A 12,415-nucleotide genomic window follows, 5' to 3' on the forward strand; every position below is an offset into this window, starting at 1 on the left:
TCTATCCGGGATATGATTTTCCAAGTGAAATGTGATCGATTGGTCGAAATAAGTGAGATGTGCAAAATAGAGTGATTTTGGTTGATATTTAGGGGTGGCGCAAAGGGTTTGAGTGGAATTTATACTAGAGTAAACATTTCGAACTAAATGTTTAAACATAACTTTTCTAGACTAAATCGGTGTTCCTTGAACCCATTTGGACCAAATTCGACCTCGAAACTGCGATATCTCTACAGGTTTCCGAGATATTTGAAAAAAAAATGTCAAATTTTAGTATTCAACACGAAAAAGAAATCGCAATTTCGAGGTCAAATTTGGCCGAAATGGATTTTAGAATCACCGACTTAGTCTTGAAAAATGGTTAGTGAATTAATTGGAGCCAACTCTAGCAGAATTTTTGAATAAATATACGGAGAATCTCTGAAAAAAATCTTTGAAGTAATACATGCAGAAATCCCTGAAGGAATCCTGGATATTAAGCATTGGAACAACCACTGGAGGAAGCTCTAAAGATGTCCCAGGAAAACTTCCGGAATACTTTCTGGTCGAATCCCTAGAGAAAAGATTAAAGACATTTCTGGAGGATTCCATATTGGAATCTTTGAAAAAAGCTAAGGGGAAAATTCCTTAAAAATTTGTCAATGCAGAAGTATCTCTAAAAAAGCTTGATGGAATCGTGGAAGGATTTCCCGAAACATTTCTTGGAATATGCCCTGAAACAATCACTATCGGAACCCCGCAAGACGTCCATATAGGAATTCACAAAGGAGAATTTCCTGGAGAACTTCCGCGAGGAATTTCTATAGAAATCCCTGGAGAAGTTCGTTAAGAAAATACCTGGCCCCCCCTCCATGCCCCTCTAGTTACGCCCATGAATATTGATATAGAAAAGAAAACCAAACTTTATCCGTGTCCACACTATGAATACTCTTCTCGCAATCCAATCTCTCCGGTTCAGATGTCAATTTTCCAACACGCTCGGGTTGGTACAAAGCTGGTGGTCTTAAGATACAGCGTACAAACATTCCTAGCTACGCCTTAGTCAATTTCACTTTCCGATATACATTTGAATTCAATTGAATATTCTGGAATAAAAAAAGATAAAAGCTCTGGCTGGTTGTTGAATATCGTCTCCGATGGCGTCAATGGCAACTAGTTACCAGGAAATTCAATTCGACAGCCAATGTTGCTGATGAGATAAGTACGTTGTCTGGAGCTTGGGCGGGGTAATATGCTGTAAGCCAAATCGAGCGATTTTCATTGTCAGTTCATGGAAATTCATGCTAAAATTCCCCCTGCCCTATCAATCGCATGGCTGTGAATTCCTCTAACTCTCAGGATAAAACTACACCAATATACATCAAGTCAGTGAAACATAAAATTAATGATGTATCGATCCCATTGTTCCAATTTGGCAAATCTCATGAACCGAAAATCCTAGAAGATTTGCCTGCCTTTCACCAAGTCGTCGACGACGTCGACGAGTGCCCATTAGCTTGGCCGGTGGAACGGCCAGAGACAGAAAGAAAAGACACCCAATAAAATACGAACTTCGATAGCTCGAAATCCCGCAGAATGACATTTCACTCGCCTCGAGAATTGACCCGTCCGTTCCGTTTCATTCTGGGCAGATATACCGACCGACAATATCTCTTCCTTGACTACAACAGCAGCAGATGTGGACTGTGGAGTGGAGCGTGAGTGTGCTGCACTACAACTACCGTTCTGCACTGCTAGAGACACCCAAAGGCGGAACTGGCCGCGCGCCACTCCCGGATCCTGCCGAGCGCCTGTGACACAACCTTGCCATAGGATTCGAATCCAGGGTTATTATTACACACTCACCCTTCGAGAGAGAGAGAGACACAGCCCGGGAAGGTATTGAAAATCGAAACGTGAAATTGAAAAACTGACACTGCTTTTGGGAACTGGTCAGCTATAAAATCCATTATTTTATTTTCCTTCTTGGGTCTTGTCGTGCCCTCTTACTATGGGAGTTTGGGGATATCTGAACCTAGGAAATCGCTTCGATGATTGTGAAATGTTTGTGGGATCATGGGCGGGGTTGTCGGGGAGTCAGGCGCGAACGGGGGACAATTGGAGCGACGAAATGGTGTTATCTCGTTATGTTTGCCAACTGCAGTTCGATCTCGATGCTCTCCTGTGTGGACACTTGAGGCTATATTTATTTTCCATTCACGATGCTTTTTACGGAACAGCTACATTTTCGGGTGGACTCCGTAGAACTACATATCTCTGCGGTAGAGAGGAAAACGAGGGTGGAGATAAGCAGGAAATGGACCCGAATGGGATCGGGACGTTTGCTGGCACTGGTTCTCATCTGGTACAGCTTTTGAGGATATTTTCCAGCTGTATCTGTATGGATGATACGGTGTCTTCTTTTTAATTAGGAGATGGCAGATTCCAACCTCATTTCGATTGTTTATTTATAGTAATTGGTACTGCTTGTGACCTGTGAGTGATCTGGTGGTGGTTAATTAATCGCTTGGATGCTCTTTCGATTTTGATACCCTATGTGGCTCTGGTTTCAACGCCGGTAGAAGCCAGGACTACTCTCTCCTCGACCCACTAAAACACATTCCTATGGTCGCCAAACCCTACGTCTCTCCGGAACCACCAAGAAGGTATTGCTTCAGTGAGGGGCTAGTGCATATCGCACCCTCAAGGTTAGCTGCCGTAGCCTAGCAGCAACGAACATCGATGATTCGCTCTGGAGAGTCCATCACGATAGCATGCTGGCACTTAGCCAGTTTCCCGAGTGGTCCTCGCCACTCCCTTTGTCCTCGGAAGGCGGGCAGGGTCAACCCCGCCCGCGCCCTACTGCTGAGCGGACATCAAGAACTGATGCCCACGTGCAACCCGATCTGACCTGCCCGTAAGGAAGGGTATCACTACCCTTCAGGCCCTATCAGATGCACCCGTAGGTTGCAGACAGCAGGATCTCACCTACCCCGACCCTTGCCGGGGACCCCTTTCCAACCACGGGCTCGGATCCAACCCAGTAGACCGACGCCACGACAGCACCGCTACCGGGACTTCCTCCCCGCGGCCACTTAACCCAAGTAACAATTTAAATTCCTTTTAGATTTGTTTATTTTTATGGAAGCTTTATCATAGCATGAAGAATTCATGAAACATTTATGGTTGTTTTTATCAAGAGAAAATAATCTCCGTTCGCATGCGGTTTTTAAGTTTTCTTCAAGTTAATTTTGAAAACTCCGCATAAAACAACTTGATTCCCTAAGGCATTTGATCTTATTATGAGTTTTAAGACGTATTTGAAGTTATTTTTAACACATAACATCAACAAACTTTATTAAAAGTATATGCTTCGTTTATTCAAGTACAATTCATCTGAGTTATTCTCCTTTAAAAACTTCTTAAAGCTTTCAATTCTTGAGCTAGAGCCACTAGTCTGAAACAAGAACTGTTGGTGAACGGACTTACTTCGATGGCTCAGATTGATGGTCCACCAACACTCGATGGGTTGACCTTCACCAAGGTCATTGGATGCGAAACTGATCGGTGTGAAGACCTGGAACATCAGACTACTGGAGTGCCATCCTCCGAAGGTCAGAATTCCTTCTGTTATCCATGTTTGTTCTTCCGGACTTGAACATAAAACACTCGCGGTTTACAATAAAACGAACTGGTACAAATACTACATTTATTAAACTTAACGGACTAACAAATTTTGTTCTGTACTTAAATCTAACACATTAAAATAACCGTCCGACCGTATGTCCGTGTTAACCGTTGACCAGCCGAGATGCAACTGCCGATTCGCTCCACAAATGATCATCATCTAACTACAACCGTCTCATGCGATGTTCTGATTCGGGTTATCCTATCGGTTTCCCTGAGCATTCTCCGTATAAATCTTCTCACTCTAAACTCACCACTGCAGATAACGTACACGTGACGTCATTATTGCTATGAGTACGCAAGAGATAATTCAGCATCCGATCTCCCGCTCCCGAACCGTAGGTATCCGATCACTGTTGTCCACTACCTCGCATCTGTATTACAATGGCCTGATGTTTGTTGATGACTACGATCTGCGATCAGCTCAATCTAATGTAATTTCCAGGGTGTAAGTTCAGGAGGGTTTGTGTCGCTATCAGACACTCTCACCCACCCAGAAATTGGTCTGATTTCTGAAATAGAAGAAGATCCTCTTCGGAAAGGGATTGGGAAGGGAAGGAATTCAGTTTTGCTGTATTGCTACTAGTTAGACTGCTCTGCAGGGACTGGTAGAAAGCAAAGTTTCTCTACAGCCCTTTTTAGATCTTGTTGTCAGCGCGCAATTCCACTGGACTGGCAACGCTTATCCATATACTACCACACGAATAAACAGCACTACCTTCGATAGTAGGTAGACACAGCGAACTGTCAGGGAGATGCGGGAAGATGATAAGGCATAATTGATGAAATGTTATTGCTATTGTGGCCTAAACGAACACACTATTTTTGCTAAAATTTGTTTCTCTAAAAACTACATGAAATGTTAGTGAATTCTTAATCTAGTGTTAGTCAAAGTTAAAACCTTAATACCTATCATTCGTTAGTACGCTTAACCTACACGAACCACTCCCGATTGATTACGGATTAAATTGATCCCTAATTACACGAATAATTAGTTGGTGAGTAACTACTGCAGATTAAATTATATGTACAATTAGATTAGGCATGCTGTGAACAAGATTGATCTGTAAAATCCATAAAACACCTTTAGGTATCCCATGCAACATTTACCGTCAGAGCATCAATTGCCGTCTGACTCCGAGCGAATAGTAAACGTGAGTAGAAGTCTTGTATACTTATGTAAACATGGAAAAATTCAGTTAAATTGTATATTCTATTTACCCAGGAATTTTATAATCCACCTTGGATTCGAATAAACGGATTATAAAAACGGAATCTGCTCTTTGTTGTATGGTGAGTCAACAGATCTCCTGAACTTGTTTTCAGCGTAACCACTCGAACCACTCCATCAGCGCCAGGGTGAAGTTTGGAGATCCTGCCCATTTTCCATTTCATAGGAGGTGTGTTTTCATCACGAATAACCACCAAATTGCCTTCTTCGATCTTTACTGGACACTTCCATCGTTTAGTTCTTGCTTGAAGTTGACACAAGTACTCCAAACGCCAACGCTTCCAGAAATCCTGTAACATTCTCTGCATCAACTGAAAACGATCTAATCTGTTCAATGGAACTGTCTCCAAGTCCAGATCCGGCAATGCTTGAAGCGATGTGCCAATTAAAAAATGAGCTGGAGTTAATGGCTCTAAATCATTCGGATCATCAGACATGGGTGTAAGGGGTCGTGAGTTCAGACATCCCTCTACTTGAACTAAGAACGTATTTAATTCTTCTGCAGAAGGTGACGTCTCACCTATGACCTTGAGGAGATGGTTTTTTGCTGAACGCACAGCTGCCTCCCACAATCCTCCGAAATGAGGTGAACCTGGCGGGCTGAAGTGCCACCGGATACCCTCCTCGTTGCATTCCCTGGTCAACTTGTCACGGTGATCATGTGCTTTCAGTAACTGCAACAAGTCTCTCATCTTATTCCTAGCGCCGACAAAATTAGTTCCGTTGTCGGAGTAGATGTCTTGGCAATTTCCTCTTCTGGCAATGAAGCGACGTAAGGCTTGTATAAACCGATCGGTAGTTAAATCTGTCACCAGCTCTAAGTGGACCGCCTTGGTGGAAAGACAAACGAAAATCGCTGCGTATACCTTAACAGTTGGCTTACGCGGCGCTGGTCTGATGTACAAGGGTCCAAAATAGTCTACGCTGGTCTGCGAGAATGGTCTTGATGGTGTGACACGCGGTGTTGGGAGATCCCCCATAAATTGTTGTATGGGAGAAGGCTTCATTCTGAAACACTTTACACATTGGTGTACAACATGCCGTGCAAGATTTCGCCCACCTAATGGCCAAAATTTCAACCGAACGGCTCCGAGTAATAGTTGCGGACCAGCATGTAGAAGTTTCAAGTGATAATGGTTAAGAACCATACGCGTAAATACATGTCGTGCAGGAAGGACCATTGGATGCTTGACATCATACGATTCCACTGAATGTTCGAGCCGCCCACCGACTCTGATAACGTTGTCTTCAGCGATACATGGATGAAACCACCGCAGTTGAGATCGTCGTGGAACAGCTTCACTCTTTGCTAATGCCTTCCACTCATCAACAAAAACTTCTTTTTGAACACGCCGAACCAGGATCAATTCCGCCTCCTTGAGCTCTTCATTCGATAATGGGTCCTTGGCAGCAACTCCATCTCGCATATCCTTCCTTAGAATTCGCATTATTCGCAACCAATACGCAGTTTTCCGGATCAGATCAGAATAGGACGAAAACTTTCCCAAATACCAATCGTTGAATTCAGCATCTAACGAAGCTGTACAAGTCACCATAGTCCGTCGTCGCTCCTGATTCACCTCCTCCGGAACCAGCTCTACTGTTGTATGCGGCCAATATTCGCGATTCTGCTTCAACCATTCAGGTCCTTCCCACCAGAACACGTTTTTAACAATATCTCCTGGAGAAATCCCTCTGGATATCAAATCGGCTGGGTTTTCCTTGCCTGAAACATGTGACCATTGGGACGATTCGGTGATAGTTTGAATTTTTGCTACTCGGTAGGCCACGAAAGTATTCCACACGTCCGGTGACGATTGAATCCATCGCAAAACGCAGGTTGAGTCAACCCAGAAGAAGGCCTGGACTGGAATTTTGACAGATTCGCGAACCTTTCCATAGAGCTGTGCCGTTAAGAGCGCGCCGCACAATTCCAGCCTCGGAATCGACTGTGTTTTCAAGGGTGCAACCTTTGATTTTGAAGACAGCAGCCGAACCCTTATCCTTCCATATCCGTCTTGACTTCTGATGTAGACACACCCACCATACGCCTTCGTTGATGCATCGGAGAAACAATGGATTTCGATCTTCGTTGCCATCGGAATGACCACACAACGATCGATACGAACATCGTTCAGCAGGGGAAGTTGGTCATAATAAGACTTCCACATCTCACCCACCGTTGATGGTAAGGGCTGGTCCCAGTCCAACGCCTGGTCCTTTTCGTTTCTGAATTTCCACAAATACTGCATGATTGTCTTTGCCGTGGTAATTACTGCGCCCAACGGATCAAAAAGAGTTGCAATCATCGATAAAACTTGCCGCTTGGATAGTTGTTGAAAAGATGGACACGATGGAAAATCGAAGTTGAACCGAAGTTGATCCGTGTTCGGCATCCACGTCAAACCAAGAGTTTTAACGGTCGAATCCGGATCCAAGTTGATGCCTTCCGATGAACGAATAGCCAAATTATCCTCAGAAATTCCTTCCAAAACCGCCGGGTGATTAGACGCCCATTTCCTGAGTCTAAATCCTCCCTTCGTAGTCATTTCCTCCAGTTGTGCACGAAGTTCACAGGCTACTTGAACCGTATCAGCTCCCGTTATGACGTCATCCATATACGTGTCTTCGGTGGCAGCCTTCGCAGCAAGTGGATATTGCTGTTCTTCATCCATGGCTAATTGGTTTAAAGTACGTGTTGCTAAAAAAGGCGCCGGTTTCGTCCCGTACGTGACTGTGTTAAGTTCATAAACGTCCACCGTATCAGCCGGGTCGAATCGCCATAGAATACATTGCAAATGCCGGTCCTCCGGCAATATGAAAATTTGCCGGAACATCTTTTCTACGTCGGCCACTAGCATTATCTGCTTCATTCTACTCCGGAGCATGATAGATCGCAGATCCTCTTGGACGATTGGGCCAACCAGCAACGAATCGTTGAGCGAAGTTCCTGTCGATGTCTTGCATGAGGCGTCGAACACCACTCGCAATTTTGTGGTGGTACTAGCTTCCTTAATCACCGGGTGGTGTGGCAAATAGCATCGTTTCCTTGATTCTCCAAACTCCTCTACCTTGGTCATGTGCCCTAGTTTCACGTACTCCGTCATGAACTGATGATATTGCTCCTTCAGATCGGCATCCCTCGCCAATCTGCGTTCTGTGCCTTGTAAACGCCGAAATGCGATGTCCCGTGACTCGCCCATTCTGGAAACAATGTCTTCATCCTTTGGCAGAGAGACAGAATATCGACCATCAGAATCCCTGCAAACCGACCGTAGGAAAAGTTCTTCACACATTTTTTCCTCTGATGAAAGTACTTTTGTAGCGCCAATTTCCTCGCTAGCCCAAAATCGAGCGACCAATTCTTCTAAATTTGCCGTAGATGCCGTGTTACAGTGGACTCGTAGACCTTCGATGGACCTTGTTAGACCTCCACAAACCACCCATCCGAATACCGATTCATTGAGTGTCGGCATTTGTTCTCCAAGCTGAATTCTTCGGCCAGATTCGAAGAAATCGAAGAAGTGCTCAATACCGAGCACCATGTCCACTGCACTAGGATCAAAAAAGGCTGGATCTGCCAAGCTGACCCCGTCAGGTATCGTCCATCCTTCCGTGTTCACCTTCGCCGTAGGCAAATCTGCTGTAACCTTCGGAAGTACCAGGAAGCTTACGTTCCGAGAGAAATCCGTAACTCGAGAGCAAACCATCGCCTGGATTTTGTATTTTGCCTTCATAGCTGCTTGACCAATTCCGAGGACTGAGATATCTACCCTTTGTCGCTGCGTTTGAAGGCGTTGGTTCAACCGTTCAGTAATGAAATTACTCTCAGAGCCGGAATCCAGTAATGCGCGAGCCGAAATCTGACTACCTTCATCATCTTCCACGATGACGACCACAGTAGCCAAAAGAACTTGAGAGGAAATATGCTGAGCTGCACCAGAAACCAAGGATTGAGTGGCGACCATGTTCACCACCTGAGAAGAGCTTGCACCAGCAGACTCATCAGGATCCGATGAAGTAGACGGATTGCTACTTCCGGTAGCTGCAGTGACCTTTACTGCTCCGTCTTTCTCCGGCTTGAAGCACACCATAGTGTGATGGCGTTTTTTGCAACTACGGCATGAATACTTCGACGTACATTCCCTAGCTTGATGACCTGATCTCAAGCAATTTCTGCACAGCGAATTCGACCTCAATACTGCTTCCCTGTCGCGCACCGACATCCGTTGGAAAGCTGCACACTGATAAAGTTGGTGAGTCTCCTTGCATACCGGACATCGTCCCCCAGACGACTGGACAGCTCCGTAACTGGCCTTCACAGTTGACGCCTTCTGTCTTATCGGTTGTTGCATTTGGTGAGACCCCTTGGTATCCAAAGCCTTCACTGGCAGCGATTCCAGAACCCGAATTCGTCGATGTATGAAATCGGTGATGTCTGCCAACGTATCCTTATTCTTCGTTGAAGATTGCTCCTCCCAACCTCTACGAGTGATTGGATCCAGCCGTGTAGTCAGCAGGTTAACAAGTAGCAGGTCCTTGTATTCCTCTGGTTTGATCACCTGATCCAAATTTTTCACGACCCTCTCGAATCCGTCCATCAGAGAATGCAAGTCCACCACAGACTCCTTAGACAACGAAGGTAAGTTGAATAGCGCTTGCACCTGGCGCTTTTTCAACTGCTTGCTATTATCGTACCTTTTAAGCAGCAAGTCCCAAGCTACCTGATAGTTGGCCTCTGTTAGCTTCAATGGATCGATCAAGCCCTTGGGTTCACCTTGAAGACACCCTTTCAGGTAATGAAACTTCTCAACCTCTGGTAAGTCCGTTTTTCTATGGATTAGAGAAGTGTACAAACCTCTAAAGCTAATCCATTCATCGATGTTCCCGTCAAATACTTGGAGCTTGATTTGTGGGAGACGAACGTGATCCAACGTGCCATGCCCATGAAGCAAAGTTTCGTTTCCTCGTATGGACTGATTTCCTTCATCGGGTCCCACGAATTCCTTGGCCTTATCCATAAGTAAGGATTTACAATTATAATATCTATCGCTATACAATAACCTAGCCGTATCATATGCCCCTTCCTCATCCTCAAATTCGTCATGAGCTTGGACCTCATTCAGAATCGCTCTGTAGTTCTTCCACAGCTCATCGATACTGTCCAGGCGAACGTTGATGGCACTTGCAGTACAGGTTGGCTGGAAATCCTGAACAAATCTCCAAATGTCGTCCAGGGATGTTTGGATGTTCTTAAGCTGGACCATCAACAGCTTCAGCGTAGGCGTCTTCTTCTCACGGGGTGCCATCGTTGGTGTACGTCACTCGGTCAGATAAAAGAGAAGGATGGTGTAGAACTCCGAATGGTCCACCACTTCGGCTGGCAAATACTGTAGAAGCCTACCTGGGAGACTAATGTGTTGCACCGGGAACAACTGCAGGTCATCCAACCGAATTACGTCACAACGACTCGCCTCAGAATTGGAACGCCGCACAACACCTCACGTAGTAGCATAAATCATCAGATCGATTGTTGAGGGAAGAGGGAAAGATCCACATGTAGTGTCCGAAAGTCCTAGCTTCAGCAGGCATATACTGTAGAACTCACCTACGAGAACTAACAGCTGTCCAAACCGTTGAGTGGTCCTAATTTTACAGTCCCGATAACAACGACTCATCGATAGCGATCAAAACTCCTCAGCAGCGATCAACGTCAAATTTCACGGAAGAGGTCCAGGAAGAGGAAAACAGGCATGTAGTATGCAGAGATTGAAGCCTCGACTGGGCATATACGTGTTCAACTAACCCGGAAAACCTTTAACAGCACCAATCCAAGCCAAACGAGCAAATCCAACGAAATTGAGACAGTTGTTCTAGTAACGAACAGTTTGTACTCAGGGATGCGTGGCCAATAAGTTGAAGAGGATGAATTCAAATTACAATGTGTATATTTCTGTGTCCCGCTTCGGTGACATATACAGTTCATAGCACTCACCCACACAGAAAATATACGTCGCTGCCTCTTCAATCGTGGTGATCGTCTGCCTCGGGTTGTTGGAAATACACAGATATCTGTCCAAGGAATGCCGTGAAGATTGTCCTGGCCGATTGCCTTCCAATGCCGTCCGTCCCAGTGGCCGATGAGTCCAGTCGATCCGTCCGATCGAGAAATGAGTGTCCAAGGAAGAAACATCGAATGGTGCGTGTAAGAATCATGCAATCCTAACGACGGCTGGACATATACTGAACTTAAATATTTACCTGGAGAACCAGTATCGCCGCTGGTTCAGTGGTCCAAACTCGTCGGGTGATCCAAATTGTGTAGCTTGGTAGAGAAGTCCATGCACTAGCTGAATAATCGTCCAGTCTCAAATCCACAAACAATCCACAGGTGTCCCTTGCAGCCGACGAATGGGATGTATCATGCAAAGCGATGACAGGTGTTAGAATCCAGAAATCGTATTGCTTCGGCTGGACATATAGCAATGGTTCAACTCACCTACGAGAAGTTTCCATTCGATGGATGTCCAGACCTCGCCATCCTTCGATCCTTGTAGCATGCAACGATGGCGGTACGCTAATTGTCCGCGAAACTGATGGCTACCGCGCCAATTGTTTGCGAATATGATGGCTCCGCTGATTGTTCCGCGAATACGAAGATGCAATGGCGCTGAGTCCTTTCAATCCTTCGAACAGTTCCAAGTCCTTTCCGTCCTAACCGGCTCCTTCATCCGGTTCGAAGGACCATAAATGTTGGTGAACGGACTTACTTCGATGGCTCAGATTGATGGTCCACCAACACTCGATGGGTTGACCTTCACCAAGGTCATTGGATGCGAAACTGATCGGTGTTCATGTTTGTCCATGTTTGTTCTTCCGGACTTGAACATAAAACACTCGCGGTTTACAATAAAACGAACTGGTACAAACACTACATTTATTAAACTTAACGGACTAACAAATTTTGTTCTGTACTTAAATCTAACACATTAAAATAACCGTCTGACCGTATGTCCGTGTTAACCGTTGACCAGCCGAGATGCAACTGCCGATTCGCTCCACAAATGATCATCATCTAACTACAACCGTCTCGAGCGATGTTCTGATTCGGGTTATCCTATCGGTTTCCCTGAGCATTCTCCGTATAAATCTTCTCACTCTAAACTCACCACTGCAGATAACGTACACGTGACGTCATTATTGCTATGAGTACGCAAGAGATAATTCAGCATCCGATCTCCCGCTCCCGAACCGTAGGTATCCGATCACTGTTGTCCACTACCTCGCATCTGTATTACAATGGCCTGATGTTTGTTGATGACTACGATCTGCGATCAGCTCAATCTAATGTAATTTCCAGGGTGTAAGTTCAGGAGGGTTTGTGTCGCTATCAGACAAGAACTAAGCGGAGTAATAAAATCTTATTAATTCAATTAATAAATTATGCAATAAATTGGCTTTTTTATGCAAATATAAACACTCAAATATTTTTGCTCACTGTTAATTTTGCCGTTTTGA

The 12,415-nt window shown here is 45.0% G+C and overlaps 1 protein-coding gene across 1 annotated transcript in view; it reads right to left on the minus strand.

The window, feature by feature from the left end:
- The window catches only part of LOC134290193 (uncharacterized), a 34,491-nt gene extending 24,285 nt beyond the window's left edge, over window positions 1–10,206 (minus strand). The window contains exons 1-2 of the mRNA XM_062857259.1: window positions 6,256–10,206; window positions 5,418–5,826 (exon numbers count right to left, since the gene is read on the minus strand). Of these exons, the coding sequence (XP_062713243.1) occupies window positions 5,418–5,826; window positions 6,256–10,206 (4,360 nt within the window). The remainder of the gene's footprint in view (window positions 1–5,417; window positions 5,827–6,255) is intronic.
- Between the last annotated feature and the right edge of the window lie 2,209 nt (window positions 10,207–12,415).

This window comes from Aedes albopictus, chromosome 3 (assembly GCF_035046485.1).
Source record: "Aedes albopictus strain Foshan chromosome 3, AalbF5, whole genome shotgun sequence".
NCBI classification, from domain to species: domain Eukaryota; kingdom Metazoa; phylum Arthropoda; class Insecta; order Diptera; family Culicidae; genus Aedes; species Aedes albopictus.